The 20,771-nt window shown below is 39.7% G+C and overlaps 2 protein-coding genes across 2 annotated transcripts; both read left to right on the top strand.

The window, feature by feature from the left end:
- Positions 1–5,187: 5,187 nt before the first annotated feature.
- On the top strand, positions 5,188–9,615 carry LOC116248810 (lipid phosphate phosphatase gamma-like). The gene is made up of 2 exons (XM_031621790.2): positions 5,188–6,274; positions 9,323–9,615. Exon 1 carries the CDS (start codon positions 5,535–5,537, stop codon positions 6,228–6,230), a length of 696 nt encoding a protein of 231 aa, XP_031477650.1. The 5' UTR covers positions 5,188–5,534; the 3' UTR covers positions 6,231–6,274; positions 9,323–9,615.
- A 1,062-nt stretch (positions 9,616–10,677) lies between these two features.
- Positions 10,678–15,703, top strand: LOC116248880 (cell number regulator 8-like). The gene is made up of 3 exons (XM_031621903.2): positions 10,678–11,057; positions 13,357–13,559; positions 15,165–15,703. The coding sequence occupies exons 1-3, from the start codon at positions 10,814–10,816 to the stop codon at positions 15,411–15,413; spliced, it is 696 nt and encodes a 231-aa protein (XP_031477763.1). The 5' UTR covers positions 10,678–10,813; the 3' UTR covers positions 15,414–15,703.
- Positions 15,704–20,771: the final 5,068 nt, after the last annotated feature.

Raw genomic sequence — 20,771 nt, 5'->3', positions numbered from 1 at the left:
CACCAACCCTCTCTAAAATTTTAACGATGATGAATCATAAAGCCCTCTGATTGTGCTTTTATTTACAACAAAAGGGGCATGGTTTTGACAATTTTGTAAAAGCTCATTTGAGTACAAATGGAGCTTTTTATTTTATTCTATACTTTTCTTGTTCCTCTCATGCTTCTCTTATAAAAGCATTTTCTTAAAGACGATCTAATACTTGTCTCATCCAACACTTCTTGCTTACACTTTTAAAGTAAGAGCCAAGTCAGGTCTAGCTTCAGTCATGTGCTAATGGACCTACATTGACCGGATTCACTCTCGGGTCGGTTCAACATTGTTGGCAAAACTCAAACCGGAGCCTAATCACCTCGTATCTTAGAATTATATATTTAATTTAGATTTCTTTTTTGCTGATGTGATAAGATTCACACTAATACATGTGGTTTGATCTTAAATCAAACCTAAGATCCATAATGAGATCTTAGATCTAGAAGTATGACCGTTTAGGAGGTCCAATGAAAGAGGACCATAGATTTAAGATCCTCAATAACCTTTCAATCTCTACATCTCTTGTGAGGAAGAGACTAAATTAAAATATCTAATTAAATATGCAAGAATTAAAAAAAATGTTGTTGTAATTCATGTATATTTCACACAAAGGACATCATACCTTTGCTAAATATCAAACATATGAAACCTTGGGATCTAAGATTAAAAATCTCTTTTACCTCATATTCGAATATTGGATTTCCCTTTGCTTTCGGGATCTAAGGCTGCGGTAATGTCAATATACTTGCACACTCCACCCCATATGATATTAGAGGGTAAGTTCACGGGAATCGAATTAGTGACTTAACTTATTTAATCAGTCCGACCAGCTAAACTATACTCATAAAGGCATGTATAAATCCTCTCTTACACCCGGCTTTGTCAATAAGGAGGCACAACTTACATTTATTTTCACATATGTTGGATTTAAATATTTATCATATACAGAGCTTTAATTTGGATTTCAAATTCAGACCCAGGTGAAGATTTGCACTCAAAATCCATCTGATTGTCATTCCTGTTTCCAATACAAGATCCAAATACACAGCTTCGAATTTTGTGTCGGCAAAGGGACAAATCCGACCCGTTGGCATCACTATGATTGTCCAAATCCATGATGTGGTACACTCAACCAGATTAGATCGGAAGGCTCTGGATCCGCTCAGTCGGTGGCAGGTCCTATTTATCCTGGTTTTGGGTATCTTTCCAATCTGGTCTGTCCTTTGCTGGGCCCAGTCTCTACCGTTCATCACTCTGAGACAAGAGTTCCCAACCGTTTATCTAAAGGTTAGGAGTGTGAACATGTCGGGTTTTTGTCAGATATAGTTATTAGCTGTTGCCATCTCCAACTGATAGGATCTGATCCCACGCCAGATTTGGATTCAAATTTATGAAGTGCAAAAACCAGGTTTAAGTTCTTCAAAAATCTTATAAAATGTTCGACAGAGCCCCCAATCTTATATACCTTTGTGTTATTCAAGTTGTTCTTGTTCATAGGAAAGACTTCTAGCTGTTTGGGATCTTGATACCAAATTATTGTATAATTTGGGCAGGGAATCATGCCTCGAGAAGCCGAAACTTTTCATTTTCCCTTTGCCTCCAGGGTCTATGGGTAGAGTTGGGCATTGGGCTGGCCCAACTTGATTCAAAGCCAGGTTTGAGCTCCACCCAATTCATTATCAAGCCTTAACCAGTCCGAGACCATTTTTATAACAACCCGACCCACTCTCAGGCTCGGCCTTTGGTTTGACAGATCCCAACCAGCCCCCTAGCAGTTTTGGCTCCAACCTCAAAAAGACCACGAACCAGGACAATCATCTCATTAATGATCCATTTATAAACTCTTGAAGATCTGTCACAATTTTCAATACAAAACTAAACTTTTGGAGCGTTACAATTTTTACGATGCCCAATCTGGTGTGCAGCCTTTATCCATGGCTACTTCAAGATCTAGGCATGAAACAGTATAACAGTCCACCGATTAACTATATTGTCTCAGTTATAATTCGGAAAAAAAATTTTCATGAAAATCAAACTAATGACTAACTTTCACTAACTCATTAGTATGACTAGCTATACTATAGAAATGTTGCATTAAGCCAGCCTTATTAATTTTATGCTCCTGTAATGCATACCAAATTCTAAACGTGCAAGTTCCTCTTATAATTTAACAATAAGTTGAAAGGATGTTGCCATTTTGTTCTTGAAGTTTTACTGGAGAAGCAGTAAAATCCTTAAATTCCAAAAAAAAAAAAGTGCATTGGAACTTTTTTTTGGCTAACGTTATGCGTCGTCGCCACTGTAAAGGCGTTAACTTTTACTTCAAGGTTTCAGCAGAACTTTAACTAAGTCTAATGATATTCACCGAATGCAGAATCAAACTCGTTTTCTTCCGAATAAAGGTAAGTATGTCTTCTACATGCAGAGGAGGAACCAGAAAAACTTTTCTAGAAGAGGGCTGTGTTGGTCATTTTTTCAAAATCTTCTACACTTTAAGTTTTTACTTTTCTGAATTATTTAATTACGAAGAGAAATGGAAAAAAGAATTATATCCTTCTATATATACGCCAAACTTTTGTAGAAGTTTGCCTGAATTGACAGATCTTGCTCATATGGATCGATACAAGGTGAAACGAGTCACTATTTTATTATGAATTTAATTATTTTTAGAATTCCCTATTCGATTAATTTTATATGCTTTTCCTTAGTTTTGGAAAAAAAATCTATTCGTATATATTATATAAGATATTCAGCTAAATTGCCACTGAGCCGACAGCGTGGCCGGTCGATTCGATTGAATTTCCAAATTTCATAATCCTTACTGGCACAAATGATGGCATAGAATTTGAAATTCACATATCAGTGACCGTTTGGCAATCACATATGTGGACCCGATTTTTCTGAGTCCAGCCTAGCAGGCATGTGATTTCCAATTATTCCTGGCTGGGAAAATATTTTCCCACCTCAAAACAACTGAGCAAACACGGTATTTCTGTTCCTACTCTGATCTAGCGCTTGGGCTTGAGTATGCTTGAGAGCATGAAATTCGCTCAACTGATGCCCAAATTGTTTGTCACATCTTTAAAAACCATTTAAACAAGCTAACAATCTTCAAAATCACTAGCACCTTTCCGGGTGAGTGGGCGAGACCCACGACCAGGTTGAAGGCCGACGCCCCCACCCAACCCCTCATACTTTGAGTTAGCTTCTCTTCTGTACTTCAACTTACGCGTCGATGGCCGTCTTTTTTGCAGCACAGAAAGTTGACACACGAGGATTTGAAAAAGTCACTAGCATTTTGACATTTTGCAAATGAATGTTGCGAACGCCATGCAAACGTGGCGCCCACATACATGTAAGTCACAAACACACGTCCATGTCACGGTCCGAGCGGGCTGAGACAGTAGAACACTCGATCTAGTCCTTAACCTAATCACTCGATCATGACGTTTAAATTAAAGATTAAAAAAGCTAAATCCACCTGAATAGAAATCACAGTCAGTGTTAAAACAAGTTTGGAAGTTCAAAGCCCAAATGTAGCATGATTCAAGCCTTCATTAAATCACAGTTCTCATTCTCCTTTGCATCTTACAAAAAACTTGAGTCTCTATCTAGTGTTTGCACATGAACAATTCTACAGCGAGCAACAAATCATACCAAGAAACATTTTTTTTTTCCTTTTTCCTGCTGCTCTTCACATGCTTGCTTCCTTTGCTGTTCTGCTTTCATATTCACATGGCATTAGAGCATAATACCTTGGGAACTGCTCTCTTTAATGAAGTCAATTGTTTGCATAATTTAGTCACCTTGCTCAAATCTAACCTTGTGAATCGTCTGCTGCCGTTTCAAGATTAAATAATTTGTCTGCTGCTGATCCTGCTCTTCTTTATAGAGTTTCAACAAAATTTGTCATCGTCGTCATACTTCAAAGGAAAATCGATCAGTTGGTGACAACTATGATATCGGCGTTGTATAGCTGGTCAGGCTGGTAAGTCAGTGAAAGTTCATTCATTAGTTTGATTCCATAAGGACCAATTAAACTTGGACTATCATCACATCAAGCATTTGTCTCTATTTTTATGAATGTAGCATGCATATTGACATTGCCTTAAGGGGGCATTTGATACACTTAAAATAATGGAATTTTAGAATCAAAATGCTTATTTTTTAATATATTAAAATTATTAAACAAATGAGGTATTTTGTTTCCGAAATTAAGAAACTAAAACCTGGAATTTTGGTTCTGTTCCAGTGTGAGGAGGAATTATGATTCTGAAATTTTCATTCTTGAATCAAAATTCTAAACCATCAAACTCCCCCGTAAGAGAGCATAGTCAAGTTTTCGCCCAACTAGGAGTTCCACACTTTTGACTCGCTAGTTCGAAGGGAAGTCTTAAGATGAGAGTAAATGACTTGAGATTAAAAAATAAGATCCAAATCCATGAAGCCTGCGCAAAATAAATAAGTGATTCATATTTAGCTATTAGAAAACTAATTCTTGAACTTTTTCATGCTCATGTCATGTCCAGGTACTCTGAAAGAAAAACCACAAAATCTAATCCAATTTATCACAATCATTTAGGAGGCGTTGGATATACCCAGAATCATAGAATTTGAGAATCACAATGTTTAACTTTTAAGAAATTAAAATCATTAAACAAATGGGGTGTTTTGTTTTCAGAATTAGGAAAGTAAAACCTAGAATTTTGATTTTCTTTCCGTTTGAAGATGAATTATGATTTTGAAATTTTCATTCTTAATCAAAATTTCAAACCACCAAACACCTCCTTAATTAACATGTTGGTTAATTGTCTTTTCAAATAAGGAAAAAAAATCATTGGGTTATCAAATTACCTATTCAGTTGAAAAAAAAAAATCATCAAAAGCCACATAAACAAATCACCATCTGTTTTAAATCAGTAAGTAAGTGAAGTAACTCTCAATATAACAGTAAAAACAAAATTTATAGGCAGATCGACTCATCAAGTTTCCATTGAAATAGGTGGCCATCTCGTGTTACGAGTAGGTTGTATCTAAATGGTTCTATACGGGCAACAAACTATTTTTTTTTTCGCGTTTGATGGGAAAGTTTACTCTCTTGAAGATCTACAATTTTTTCTTCCAACTCACGCAGTGGAACTGCGGCCTATGAAACGGCTCCTCCCTGTTCTGCTTTCGTGGTCACGTAACTTTTTCCGAGTAACTGACGCAGTTTCAAAGTACAGTACGTGTGCACACAGAATCGTGGGTAGCGAATGAGAGTAAGAAACGGAAGCTTCTCGCCGTCTCCGAGTTTGGAAAAAGATGTGTAGAAGAGTAAAAGTCCAGAAGGGAATGATCAGCACGTTCTTCCACCACCACAAGCACAAACGGCAGCCATGACAGTCTATCCTTTTCTTCTTCTGTAACTCTTCTTCTTCCCTCTTCACCACCCAGATTTTCCGTCCCTTTTGTGGGTCTCCAGAGCATAGCAGAAAGAGGAAATCTGCGAAGGTTTCGTCATGGCGTTGAAGGCGATAAGCCTAACGCATGTTCGCTACCAGAGAGGGGACAGGTTGGGGCTTTTCCTTGCTTGGATCTCTCTCGTCCCCGTCTTCATCAGCCTTGGTGGCTTCTTCTCCCACTTCATCTTCCGCCGCGAGCTCCAGGCCATCTTCTTTGCCCTCGGCCTCACCATTTCCCAATTCCTCAACGAGCTCATCAAGAAATCCGTCCAGCAATCGCGCCCTGACACCTGCGCCGCGCTTGAGGCCTGCGACTCCCATGGCTGGCCCTCCAGCCACTCCCAGTACATGTTCTTCTTCGCCGTCTACTTTACCCTCCTCAGGATCAGCCGCATCCGCGCCGCAGCCGCCGCTTCTGTCACTGGGTTCGGGAATTCCGGCTGGAAGTTCGTCATCGCCCTGATCCCTTGGCCTCTGGCCGTCCTCACCATGTATTCCAGGGTCTACTTGGGTTATCACACCGTCGCTCAGGTCGTCGCTGGAGCCACGCTCGGGATCATCCTCGGTGGGATCTGGTATTGGATGGTGAACTCTGTCCTTGTGCAGTACTTTCCAGCAATAGAAGAGACGGCGATCTGTCGGTACTTTTATATCAAAGATACGACCCACATACCGGAGGTGCTTAAGTTCGAGTATGACAATGCTAGGGCAGCAAGGAAGGCGGCGTTCAAGAGGAAGGAGTCGACCGATTGAGTTGCGGGTTTTGGCCTTCTTCTGTGCCTCTTTTTTGACATATGGTATGCTTTTGATCTTCGTTTTTTTCTCTTGCTTCTTTGCCCCGACTCTGTACATGGTTTCTTTAAGGTTTTTTTTTTTTTTCCCATGTTAATCGAGTTGGCCATCTGCTGCGTTCTAAATATATCACGACTTCCTAAGTCTCAGGAAGGAATGTGAGTGGTTGATTCCATTCGACTTTCTTGGGGAAGATGTCCCTGTGATCCATTGCCCGTCACTAAGTCAGGTGAAAGCATTCTGTCTGTCTGAATGCTTGAGTGAGAAGGCCTATGGCAGTGGCTGCACAAGGATCAATTCTGTTTGACATAAGATTCGGAAGGAGCTTAATACTGCATTTATTTATCCTCTTTATTTGTTGCTGATATGAATAACTCCAGCCCCAAGCATAACTACTACTCTAATTGAGCTAGGTCGTGTGAAAGATAACCCACAGTGGCGCAATTGCTTCTACAGAAGATCAAATTTATCGAGAGGCTGACAGGCTGTTTTTGTTTATTTTTAGCCTATCCAGTACAATTCAAGTGTAAATGATACTTTTACTGAGTTATTTTGTCCACCTAATCACCAAAATTTTTATTTTTCGAAAATCTCTCTGGGATGTCTTTGACAGAGGAATGAAGGAAAAGTGTTTATTCTCAGCAAATTCACAAATGCTTCCTTGAGGCTCTGTAGTGTTTCATTGCCACGTACAGAAAACATAAAGTTTGAACAGAAATTCTGGCTGTTTTGGAATCTTAAGTTCAATGATGTTTCTGTCAACCTCCTGTCTGTGCGTAGAAGAACAACCGTGACCAATCCTGGTAGAAGAGATAATTGCCACTTTTGTCCTTACATTCTGCTGTTATGTGAACTCTCGTTTTTATTTCACTGGTATGAAGACATCTTTGCTAGTGAGCTGCTATGGCGTGCTCAAGCTCCCACCCATTTGATGTCCTTGTGGTTGTTCCAAGTGTGTTAATTTATTGCCTTCAACTCCAATTTCTTGCTTGAGAAACTCTTTAGGTGCTAAAATCATATGTATGATTGTTTACGTTGCATGATAATTTCGTAAGGACATGCTGGCAGCATTAAGTTATTCCACGAATTTAGATTGATTTTTTTAGAGGCCCATTACTTCACTAGACTGTAAGCACCAATGGTTGTTTTGTCTAGTTTCTGATTCTTGTTGCTTTGCACCACAACAGTGCCTCCTCTTTCTCAGTCAGTTCATGTTCTCTACGTTTCTCATGCTAGATAAGAGCATGTAAATTAATATTTCATTGGAGAGACTTGCAAAGATATTCTGTTGGACATGTGATGTTTATCTCCTTGCCAGTACAGAACAAGTTATTCCCCTGAGTGTGTACCAAATGCCCTCAAGCAGCGGCAGACAAGTGGATTTGGCATTCCTTGGTACTTACAATTGGACTTGTACATTAGGAGGTATAATATGGGGCTCAAAATAGAAAATCCATGTGTTTAGAGTCTTAGACACAAGGAGATCCCTCTCAAAAGCTCACTTTGCATGAGCTGCACTCACTGTGGAGCAAGGATAAGCTATACTTGCTGTGAAAAAGTCGCTCACCAGTTTCATCATTTAAATCGCGTCTGGTCAGGTTCATTTCTCCTCGACAAGTTTCAATGTCCAAGAAGGACATTCTCTCATGTCTTACATAGTTTGGGAGATGCATCATCAAGTTATTGTCCTCTGTCTGATCTGGTGTAAGGCATATTTTTTAGAAACCACAATTATCAATGGATTTCTCTCCTTTTTTTCCTCTTGCTTCTTGTATTTGAGAGAATATATGATGGTTTATGCAACTTCTTTTAATTAAAATTTTCTTTTCCATATTTTACCTTTTCTAGTTGTTCGTTGTTACTAGTAACTATTGCAACTTGCAAGTTTAATCCTGATAAAGGAGTCATCTTTTATTATGTTCTTGTGGTGGATGCACCTAGAAAATCTAAGTTTGTGATTTAGGGTAGGCTGTAATGAAATCATGCTGGAGACACCATAGTGCTAAGGGATAATGCCTATTATGTTGCTCTCATGCCTATCCATTAATAAGGTCATTTTAATCGACCTTTCTTCTTTAGACCAACTCTATAATTCGCTTTTAGCACTCAAGATGGACCTCTTTGGAGATGGCTTTTATTCTCTTGTTGGCTAGGTGGCGCAACAGCTCTGTTGGTTCTCATGTTGGTGAGGTTATGACGCAGCAGCCCTGGATTTAGTTGTGGAGCTGGATAGCCACAAAAGAGACTCTTACATGGGTTTCAGTGCTTTTCTTCCATCACCATTCTACCAAGTTTTTCTTCTCCTCTGGTTTGGATATGTTGATGTTTCTCACTGTGAATTTGTGGCTTTAGTTCTTGTCTATGCTGGCAACGAAAAGGACTTTCCAATGGGTTTCTGTTTTCCTGGCATCACCATTCTGCCTAGTTCTTGTCTCTTCTGGCTTGGATATGTCATTGATGTTCACTGTGAATCTCTGAGCAAGGTCATTCTTCTAGGTGTAACTTCTTATAATGCAAATGCATTCCTCATTATGGCGTTTCTTAAACTAAGGGGAACAGCACTTGCGCCAAAGCAGAAACACCTTGTCACAAATATATTTTGGCAAAATCATTTTTAGTACAAGATCAGACTAGCTCTTTCAGATATCCTTTTGTTGGTTCAACTAATTATGTGTTAGTTGGTGTCTAGTCATCATATAATTAAAGCGGCTCATCTTTCTGTGGAGCTTTGCCTTCTTGTTCCACTTCATTCACCATTCTTTTCCACTCGTGATATTTTACATTTGTATGACTGCTCGATCTGTTGTGCCTGCATCTTTTTTCTGAAACTTGTATTCTGTTTTGTTTATTTTTTTCAATATGTTTAGCTTTCTTGGATAATTCCCATGGAACTTACGTATGCTTGAAATCTCTTGTTTACGGAATATTAATATACTACAATCAAGCACTTAGTTTTCCTCTGTATCATGATTTGAACCGTATTTAGTATTCCTGCTCAACCTCTTACGTTGATCAGAAAAGTTTCAAGTGACGGATTTGTCTTCTCTCAACAGGTAGCAGGCTTGCGTTAGGGGCTACAAAATTATCCAATTTCATGGATCCCTCACATTGACGGATCATGGAGGGCGGTTTCTTGAAGATGACTTAAATAATTGATGATGGCGGCCTCTTGTTGTGGACAAGTAACTGGTTTATTGCTCAAGAATAACATTGTTTTCCACAATATTTTACCTGTTTACATTAAAACTCTTGTACACAACAGACTTGCCTACTTGCAAGATTACAATTTTTAGATGGTGTACAACAGACGGTGTTATGAAAATACATATGTTACAGGTGCGATTTATGTGTGTGCATGCGTGTGTGCAGCCATTTTGTGTTCAGTCTGCTAGAGGTGCTGATCGAAGGTGGGGGGATGCGTACACTAATTTGGATTAGTTAAATATACGGAGTGCTGCATCTTGGAGTGCAACTCCTGAATTGCATCTGATCCATTGGCACTTAACTGGACATGAGCTCCACAGCTTTCCCATAGTGCCAGGCCTCTGTGTGAAGCTTGAGCTTCGAATGAGCAAACTTTCAAAGTTTGAACAGATACTCAACCCTGATCAACTTGTCTGGTTCAATCATCCACAATGCAAGTAGTGGGCATTACCAAAGGGGTTGGTACATAATCAAACGGGGATTCAGTCGTCTAATGTTGGAAAACTTTGTTTTGAAAGATTATCCAAGTGTCTTCCAAAGCCAGGTATCTTTTCAAACCGGCCCTTAAGCATGTCTAATTTAACAACTATGGAACTCATTTGTGAGACCAATTTGGTCTTATGGCCATAAGAGAAGAGAGCGTGAAATCCCCTTTTCCTGACATGAGCTTTTGTTATCTCCTTGGTAATTGGTAATGGTAAGTGGAAGGAAATCTCACCGCTCGAGTAAAGGCTGAAACATCTTTAGTTCTTCATCGTCATCAGGTACAGCCTGGTGCCTCGATAAGGCCCCCCACTATGGTTCTACTGCCCTTCTTCCCTCTTAAGGTCAACATATAACCTTTTCTCATCATTTGCACCAACTTGATTATGCAACTTATGTTATATATTATATATAGCACTAACAAGCCAAAAAAAAAAGTGTTTCCAAAAATTTACGTTTATATTTTATTACAGAAATTCTGAAAAATATTATTCGGTCTGCATATATAAACTTTGAGAATATTATTCGGTTCCTCTTAAAAAGCAATCCTAGTTTCACCCCTGCCTCGAACGTTTCTGCGTAAGAATCTCAAAAATTTGTCACGGGTGCCCTAGTTTGAATTAGTAAACATTCTAGGTACGGCTTTGGAATACTGTGGCATTACGGTTATACCGCAAGAAAAGGCTAACGGCTGACGGGCGGAAGAGATGGGGGCGGGGCCGCGGTCGTCGGTGAGCTCCTTCACCGCGTAGATAAAAGGAAAGGAGGGAACGCGGCAACAGCGAGAAACAGCCCTCTTTCCTTCCTTTGGCAGCGGAGGAGGGGAGGAAGAGGAGAGAGAAGCGGGGAGCGAGAAGATGGCAGCGCCGGTGGGAGGAGAGGAAGCTAGTCCTCTGCTGCCGACGAAAGGCGCGGCAGAAGAGAAGAAGGGGGCAGCGGAAAAGAGGCAGGATGCTGCCCCTCGTGGATGGACAGCAGATGGCCTCCCGCTGGGGAACGGCAGCGTCGTCGGGGAGCCCGTTGCCCGATCCCAATGGAACTCATCCATCTGCCAATGCCTTGGCCGCAATGACGAGTTTTGCAGCAGCGATCTCGAAGTCTGTGAGTGGTCCCGTCTTCCTCACCTGATCTGCTTCTCCTCCTCTTTCTTTCCGACCTTCTTCTCCTTGATCTGGCAAAAAAATTGACAATTTCTGTGGAAATGGAAGTTGAATTTCGTTAGGTTAGATACTTGATCTCGTCGGAGAATTTGGTAACTCCTGTGGAAATTGAAACCTAAACTTCGTTAGTTTACATAGTCTAAAGTCCCTTATGCTGTGAATGCGGGTTGTGGCCTTACTGTATTGAATCAGCGAGGATTGTTGCCTTGCTGCTCGGACTTTTAGGAGTTCTTCGCTCTCTTTGCTTTGTTGCCGATAAAATCTTTGTTCTACTTTATTTTATCCTTATCTGTAAAAAGGAAAAAAGGAATGATCATGTCTATATGGATTCTTCGGATTGAAAGCCTACTTACCTGATCTGGAGTTTTACCTTGTGAATTGTGTAATGGGGAAAAAGTAGTCACAAAGTCCTCTTATGCTTGAAGAGATATGGACTTTGGCTAGAAGCGGGATACTGATTCTATGGATTTCGTTCGTAATTCTACAAATTTGACCTCATGTAACGTTCTCCATGGTTCTGAAGTTCGTGCTCTTGTTGACTTCTTCAAAGTTGGTAGGGAGGCGAATTGCTTGTCCTATTGAGGTTTGTTTGTCTGCTTAGACAATTGAGTGGACCTTTGCTTGCTGTGTGACGGTTGGAATGGAAGGTTAATTTTATTGATTTTCCACCTCATTTGGATATTTATTGTGAGGGAAGGGATTGAAAAATACATGAATGGTTGTACACTTATATGGTTGTTTTCCCTTTGGCATATAGTGGTGCTGAATTCTTGATGGTGGCAGACACAAAAGAAGAAACTACTTTTACAGTTTTGCTTATTGATATCATGGTAGCTAGATTATGATTAAATTATGTTTAAGAATTTACTAGAATACTATAGGCCAATTCTAATTGTATGATTTGCAGTCTTTCTGATCTCTTGATGAACAAACTTAATCCTGGTTGCTGATCAATGTGCATTGCCAGTTTGCCAGGCCTATTATGCCCTTCGTTTGTTTCACTTGGTAGCATACTCACCTCATGTCCATCTGCAATCCTGAAGGTTTTTTTTTTCTTTCTTGTTACAAGTAACTTCTATGGTGAGTCAAGCATTGTTTGAACCATTGTCACATATATCGTGTACGGGATTATACGGTAAGGAATTTCTCAGGTATAATACGGCAAAGTTGTATATCATGAGAATATCTTGAGAAAATCTCAGCAAAAAATTAAAAAATGTTAAACATTTAATAAATCATGAAAATCATAAAAAAATAAAAATTAATAGAAAATACGAAAAGATGCTAAAAATGTGTATAATATGCGTTTTTTACGTTTTTTATTTCCTGGCATTTTTTCTAAAAAAGACTTATTTCTTGGGTATTATACATGTTTTTTCAAATAATATGCATTTTATGTGACAATGGTGGCAACAATCAGGCCATGCAAAGTACTTTTAGTACTTTTTTTTTTCTTTTTGTTTCTTAGATTGATTGATTACCATGTATTGAAAGATGTCACAAGTATTAGTGAATGTTTTTTGCATATTGTGATCAAAGCAGGTATTTTGTCATTTGTTGTTCCTAGGGATGTCCATATATCCGATTTGGATAAGATATCCATCTAAACCTCCAAAAAATCGGATATGAAAAAAAATTTACTATTCGATTAAGAAATCGAATCAGATTTGAATTTAAGAAATGACATCTGATCGGATTCAGATATACACAAATATCCGATTGGATTCGGATCGGATTTATTTTTAGATAAATATCATATATCTAATGCTATTACATTTTGAAAATTGGCAAAATCTGGTTCAAAATTCATATTCAGATTTGGATATGAATATGAATATAAAAATCGGATCCAGATTTGGATATGACTTTTCTATATTCGTATTTGAATCCAATATATGAATATCCGAAAAAGTGGATATGATTAAGGGTATGCTTGATCTGAATCTGATCCATTGACATCCCTAGTTGTTCCTCCACAAGCACTGAAATGACACTCCAGATGCTTGATATCTTAAGATGGTAATAAATCTGATTGAGAGTTTGAGCTACCCCCAAACATTTGGAATATGGTTTTTTTTTTACATTCTATTTGCATTCCTAGTGCCTGGCTGGTTTCCTTAATAATAGTCCACAGAAGAATAATGTATGCAGTTTGCACGGTTTGCTTAATTCTTATGGAATTTAGTTGTTGCAGCTAGTTTCATTGTTTGTCGTCTAACAAGTCTTGACATTTTGATCAGGCCTTCTTGGAAGTTTTGCTCCTTGCATGCTGTATGGAAGTAATGTTGAGAGGATTGGCGGGGGTCCTGGTACATTTGCAAACCACTGCTTGCCATACACTGGACTGTACCTGCTGGGGAACTCTCTCTTTGGTTGGAATTGTTTAGCTCCCTGGTTCTCGTATCCGAGCCGTACTGCGATCAGACGGAACTTCAACCTTGAGGCATGTTGTGTTAATCCTTTATTAGTTTATTTTGAAACACTGTCATTATGAATCTATGGTAACAACAATGATAAAATTTTATGTAAATTAATGTGCAGATTGATTTACTTTTTGGTCAAGTAACATTTTGTTTCACTGGTTTTTCTTTATCTTGTACTCTGTCAATATTACATGGTACATCTTTCTAGATAAAACTGGGAGTGTGAGATTGTTTGAATCATTGTTGTATATGTCACTTGTTGAGTAGTTTTTATGTTTCTAACTGTTACATTTATTGTAGATTAGTAATACTTGTGCTGTAAATGCATATAGCATTGAGAATCTTCAAGAAATCATTGCTGTTCAATGACCAGTGAACGCTGATTGTCTAAAACGAGAACTTGCAATTTTTCAGCATGTAGACATTCCACACGGGGACCCACCTTTTACCTGAATTCCAAGAGGTCCATGCTTTCAGATCTATTTTCATATTGAAGCTGTGAAGTAACAATCCTACACTACATGTTGAAAAAAAAAAAAAGTAAATGATAAACTGTTTCTGGGAATTATTAGAAAGCCGAAGCCCTATTGCAAGTTGAAACAGGAAAAATTTGTATTTGATTTTACTGATCCAAACCTGGTATCAAGTTTGCATCTAAACTGGATTCAAGTTTGACTTTCATTAGAAAAATCGTATAACCAAAGGAGACACAAAAGAAAGGTGGATATTATGCTAGTGCTCTATGTATATATGATTCGTCTCAAATTATGACCACATCTAAGAACTTTAGGTTCAAGCAAAGGATCCAATTAAGTTAGAGTACTGGGTGAAGTCAGGTTTGGTAATGCTGAGATTTGATTCGACTCTGATCCATTTCCTAGAAAACATTGGCAGAACATTAATTTGCTGGTTTTGCTCAATCCATGTGCTTGTATCATTTAGAAAAAAAGTCCCAATTTTTGTTGCATGCTCAACTAAGTTCTGTTGCTCCATCTTCCTAATATTTTGAAGCACTAGATTAGGAGGCATGGTCTATGTTCAGCCTGTCCATCTTTTGAGATGCACGGCAGTCAAGATCACCTTGATCTGCCAGTTGGAATATCATTTATAAAGTATTCCTCCTTCCTGAGCCGTACATGGTCACTAGCATGCATTTGATAGTATAATTCAAACATGGATCTCAAATGTACATCAGAAATCACATTCATGCATAAATATTACATGGAAATATGATGCTTATATCCAAAATTGAATAACTGATCCAAATATGCATAAGAATATAAAACATATCTCAGATTAAATGAAATCTGGTTCCAAACACATTTACCAACTACATCATTCATGCTAAGAGTTATAATTAGGGTAGTCAAGCATAGATTAGAATGTGGGTTGGAAACAAAAAATTGCCTGTGGTATAAATAAAATCACGTTTAATGCATTCTAGATTCATTCAACACTAGCATGATAAAACGTGGATCTTTCCTAATTTACATCCAAATCCAATACAATACTATTGTACACAACTCAGATCCAAATCTGAAATAAATTCAAGCAAAGATCGATTCTATACTATGCTTTTTCAGCAATATTTATCTAACCTGTAAGTTCATTCATTAAATGAACAGGGTGGCTGTGAAGCGTTCACTAGATCCTGTGGTTGTTGCAAAGGCATGATTGAAGATGAGGAACAGCGTGAAAATTGTGAGTCGGCATGTGACTTTGCTACCCATTTCTTTTGTCATGCCTGTTCTCTCTGTCAGGAGGGAAGAGAGTTGCGGCGTAGGCTACCCCATCCTGGTTTCAGCACTCGCTCTGTGTTGGTTATGATTCCTCCAACAGAACAAACGATGGGTCGTGGAATGCAGATCAATTGAAGCTGATATGCCCATGAATTTATCTATGTTTTTAATTTAAACTTATCTGTGTGTATGATGGCGAGTAAATCATGTTGTCCATAATGTGGAGTAAATACTCGTAATTGTTTTAGGTCTTACGAGGCCATACTGCTGTCAGTATTGTTGACCTGCAACTTGTTTTCAAGTGCATATCAATGTTGTATTTTTTAGTGGCTGCCTTTTTTACCCTTCTCTGTAAACATAAGACTGATTTACTTGGATATCCTGTGGACGTATTGAAGTGGACTGGACACCTTTCACGTGTGTTACCTTCTTCTTCTTCTTCTTCTTCTTCTTCTTCTTCTTCTTTTTGGCCGGATAAACCAAACTGTAGATTGATCCCAGTATGGTAGAACTCGGACACTAAGGTCTTGATGCATGCTCAGTTTTGGTGATTTAGAAGCTTGTCATGTTCAGTTTTAGTGTATAGAAGCTTATCTGTACTAATTACTAAAACAATTAGAGAGCGCATTTTTGGGGGTGGGAATCAGAATCAACTGATAAAAAATTGTAGCAAATAGCAAATATGCATCTTCTCCTTCTAAATGAGTTATTTGAAGCCTCAGATTGTCAAGTATTCTTTAGCATCTATTAAGATTTGGGAACTAAAGGTTTGGGGGGTCATGTCCCTCTGCGAACCATATTTGTGCATGTGCACCCGAGCCTTCTTGTCCATGTATCCTACTGGTGTGTATCCCAAACATTTTACCCAATCATCAGGAGTTGGATGAGAGTATTTTATCATGTCGTTCTTTTATCTACGTGGCCTTGTATGGTCGACCAAGCACCATCGCTGAACTAGTTCAGTCAATATTTGAACCATGGACTCCAGATCTCTGTAAGTTTTCTGTTTACCGCTATCTACATGGTGCTTCTGAAAAAGCTGGCTGGATCAACTTAGTTTGGCATGTTGCATGTGCAATTAGGAATGGAGACAGACATGAGACTGCTCGCAGGTGCATCTCTTAGTTTTTAGAAGAAATTCTGCCACCATTTGGTACTACATAATTCATAAAATACAGAGATAACATAAGAAGGAAACTTTTCTTTTCTACTTCTACTGAGTGCTTCTACTATGGGGGGGTCTTCACAACAGGATTAGTAAATGAACTTATCATGCAGTCCTTCAGCCCTTCATCATCAAGTCTGCTCTATCTGGTGAGGTACCTGAAATCCTTCATCTTCCGCCAGCCTGTTTCATCTGCAGAATCAACCACCATTTCTTGTGATAACAGTAAAGAACCTACTCACGGCACCCTTTTTTATGGACTTGAGCAACAGCGCATCTGAAGTTATATCATAAAGAAAGAACTAGGCCGGCTAAGATAATCTCTCTCTCTCTCTCTTTCTCTCTCTCTCTCTCTCTATATATATGTGTGTGTGTGTGTTTGTGTGTGTGTGTGTGTGTGTGTGTGCGTGTGTGTTGAACAACTGCATGAAATGTGTAGGGAAGGATTTTCGATTACCATCTTCCGTCTCTATTTGTATCTACACTTAAGAAAAAACACAAACCAAATGCACCAAGCTGCATATATCAGGCTAACTTTTAGCTGCATCTGGTTAAACTAGCGGGCTTAAGCCCTGAGGGAGTGGGGGGTAGCGGGGCAGGCCCAAGCTCCCTATATCAGGCCAACTTGGGGGTCATCTTATTGAAATAGTGGGCTCCAATATCAGGCGACACAAGTTAAAATCTTACTAAACTAGCAGGCTTACGCCCCGACGAGGTGTGGCCTAGGGAGGAGATCACGACCACTAGGTGGGCGAAGATTTGTTACACAGCATTGAGAGCAATGTCATCTTTGACCTAAGATATGGCGGTTTTTTGGCATGTCAACTGGAAACACTAGCGGCCTTATGAAAGGAGGCTTGGTAGTGACTATCAAGTAAGCTGGTTCTGTGTGATTCAAGGTCTGTGTGGCTAATTTAGAGCAGTCATCAGGACTCTAGTAACTACAGAGATGATGAAACATGCATAGTGGGCAAGGGAGCTTACGTTGGCCAAAGCCTTCGACACTTTTGGCTTCTTGCTTTTGTTCCCTTCAAGAAAAGATAGCACGGAGTTAAACGATATTTTCATGAGCAGTGACAGAAAAAAATAGCAATCAATAACTCAAAAGCAACCAAATCTGAAGCACCCTTTTCTTTGAAATTTAGGTGCTTTTGAGCCCTAGCATAATTGCTTTGCTTGACGACCGCGTTCAATGTCTACTACTTTCCAATAATTTCAGGACTGTCATAAGCTGGCCAAAGCATGACTGATTGCATGAACAGCAGTCACTTCTCAGAATGCATCGATGATTTCAGTATTCTTATTATGTCAAACAACGAGCAATTCCAAAAGCAGTTAACTAACTATTGAACCTGTTGAAGGGGCAAAGCGAGAGTGGCCTGGAGGAGGTAAGAAAGCATGGGTTTCAGGCCCTTTATAGTCTATTTCATATACCTCGGCCGTCTGCAGTTCACCTGCAACAGTCACTCAGTTAGTGTAGAGGAGGTTATCATCCAAACCTAGAAGTCGAATATCTTAACCACCTTTGTACAACTCCAGTTGCTGCAGAACGAGCAGCAAAATCACCAAGGCAAGGCTAGATCTGAGCGCCATTTCACGCCCTCTCTTCTTCTCTCTATTCTGCCAAAACTGTGAATGTGGCTCACATCTTAAAAGAATTCCAAGAAACTGAGAAAGAGTTCATGGAGACCTGCTGTTTCTGGCATTCTGCTGGGGCAATAAATACCGAGTACCTTTCATATGGCCTGGTTTCCAGAAAGCGATGGGTGTTCATTTCTGTCACAGAAATGGGAGGTGGCTACCAAGTTGAAGAAATTTTGACGAGGACAGGGCCATGTGCTTCGGCAATGGCTGGCTCTACCATGATGAATGATTGATGCCTAGATTAGTCAGAGGCAACGTGCAAGGGCCAGATCTTCCCGTGCTTTAGCACCCCAACAAAAAGAGCGACACACATACAATTGGAATATACACATTGTTCAGAAACAGAGAACTACTGACCGTCCATCTTTTGAAATGGACGGTGCCCAAAAGTTTTTAGTAGTACCCAGATATTATCCTGCAAAGAACAGTGGCGCCAAATGATTAATCAACAAACCCCACTACTCACGCATATAATGAGTAAAAACGAGTTGGATGGGGCCTGTGAAATGCACGTACATGAATGTCGGCATTGAACATGGATTAGACTACCTGGGGCCTGCAGGCTACACCCAAGAGAGTAGAAGTCTTGGTTTTTCTTGAATTCATTTCTGAAACATGAATTGTTCTGATGATGACTCTGAGCTCTGACCACCAACCCTGACTTGCTCTAGCCGAAGAATTCAAGCAACAAATTAACAGAGTTGAGACCCTCTGCCTTCTGCACTTACTACCTGATTACCACCTTCCTTTGCTTCTAGGCTTCCGAATCAATGTAAGCTCGGATAAATTCATTTGAAGGAAAAGCTCGGATAAATTCATTTGAAGGAAATTGCAGTGATGCCAAGGAAATCGGGAAAGAAGATGGGGTTGCCCACTTGGCGTTTTTGGTTGGTGTGGCTCCTGGAAATGGGTCAGCTGATGTGTTGGCTGGTCTGGCAAGCCATGTCGATAACCATGGAAGAGCCCATGTCCCAAATCACCCACTTGCTAAAGAATCATGTGACGTCATGGACGGCAGTCTTCTTTCCATTGGAAGAAAGCTTGTCCTAATCTTGTGCATCTTCCTCTCTCGGCCGAATCAGGCACGTGAAGGCAGGGCCATGGATGTGCACAGACCTTCTGCTGATGTCGACGTCCTAATTAATTTGGACTACAGAGCAGGAAGTAAACGTTGATTTGGAAGAGGTGACCGCAGGGACATGCACGGGATAGGGGGCAAGTACAAACACTGGAATTTGAAAGAAAGCGTCGAAGGAAATTGAAGAATCTCCTTTGGAAGTTTGTGTAAGTTCATATGTGTAGGGTTTCAAGCGAATTATGTTCTGAAGCCACTATAGAGTATAGACGACTTGAACAAACATAGTATCAGTTCCCCAAATTGAATAGATAGTGGATGCTAATGAAAGCTAATCCGACGAGATCTTTAATCACACCTCACATATTATGACTTCAGTTTACAAAGGAACCTTAACTGTCCTGCATGAAAAGCTTCCTTCTTCTTAGATAAAGTTTCTTTTCAATTGAGATACACACACAGAGTGTGCGTTAGATATGCTGATACTATAAGACAAACATGAGAAAGAAGAAAAAAAGGAATGATTTTAGTTCCTATAATTTGCCTTGATGTGTGATTCAGTTTCACACAAAAAAGTTCACAAAGGTGTAAAAAGTTTCACGATTCTGCAACTGTACCTAATGAACCGAGAAAAGAATAAGAACAGGGGTGATGCTGGGTTTGGATGATGATGTGTCAGTCTAAGGATGCCATTCCAATCAACCGTAAATGGGTTAGATCCAGTATTAGGATTTTTGTTTTAATCTATTGGAGTCTTCCTAATCTATAAAGGCTGAGTTGGTCGAGGACTCAACCATTTGCCTCCCCAAACGGGTAAAACTTTTGGCGCTTACTGTTTTGAGTGAAATTTTTTTCACCTCCAACAAGTTGCCATCAAACACAATAACTTCATCCTCTTTATTTCCTTCCTTTTCCCCCATGGATTTTGCAAAGTTGCAGATACAGTAATAGTGTTTGAGTGTCCGTTCAGAACCGATTCCGGAGCGGACTTGCTGAACCGTCTCGCTGCTCGTTTCGATTGAGAATCCCATTCCGATACAGCATTGCTTGAAACAGACACTGTGCCTGCCCATACCTTGGAAGACATGGCCGCCTCCTCTGCGAGAAAGAAAAAAGAATTTTCTGCAAAATGACGAATATTACTTGCCATTAATTGCATAAACACCTTTGTGGAAGATTGGTTCCTTCCGGTGCAAGCATGCCATGCGGGTGGCAGCAGGAGCCGCAGAATCAGCAGATGACAGACTACTGGGACTTAGCCTGTCGGATTGATGGAGTAGTCGTAGGCAACGCACGTGAATTTGCGTTTCAGTTGATGCCTCTAAATTTTTGTCCAGAAAGTACTATAAGAGAAAGAGAGAGAGAGAGAGAGAGAGGATAAGGATATCAAGGCATTGAAATCTTGGTCTCTTTGGGTGCACCAAATTGAACGGAATTGGACCTCAATTACATCTAAGATCATTCAACTCTGGCACTGACAAGCATGTTCAGCATACTGCCTTTGTTGCTTGCCTGACCAACAAAGAGGAGGAACGTCACTGTTCTCACCATGTCAGAGAGACATTGGAATCTCACCAAGATATGTTGTCTGCTTGGCAACACAAACATG

This window comes from Nymphaea colorata, chromosome 2 (assembly GCF_008831285.2).
Source record: "Nymphaea colorata isolate Beijing-Zhang1983 chromosome 2, ASM883128v2, whole genome shotgun sequence".
Taxonomy (NCBI): domain Eukaryota; kingdom Viridiplantae; phylum Streptophyta; class Magnoliopsida; order Nymphaeales; family Nymphaeaceae; genus Nymphaea; species Nymphaea colorata.
The sequence above is the reverse complement of the archived record's forward strand: the minus strand, read 5'-3'. Positions and strand labels throughout refer to the sequence as shown.

Coding starts and splice junctions, on each gene's coding strand:
- LOC116248810 (XM_031621790.2), top strand. CDS start 5,535: ATGGCGTTGAAGGCGATAAGCCTAACGCATGTTCGCTACCAGAGAGGG.
- LOC116248880 (XM_031621903.2), top strand. CDS start 10,814: ATGGCAGCGCCGGTGGGAGGAGAGGAAGCTAGTCCTCTGCTGCCGACG. Junction 11,058..13,356: donor CAGCAGCGATCTCGAAGTCT/GTGAGTGGTCCC, acceptor CATTTTGATCAG/GCCTTCTTGGAAGTTTTGCT. Junction 13,560..15,164: donor GACGGAACTTCAACCTTGAG/GCATGTTGTGTT, acceptor TTAAATGAACAG/GGTGGCTGTGAAGCGTTCAC.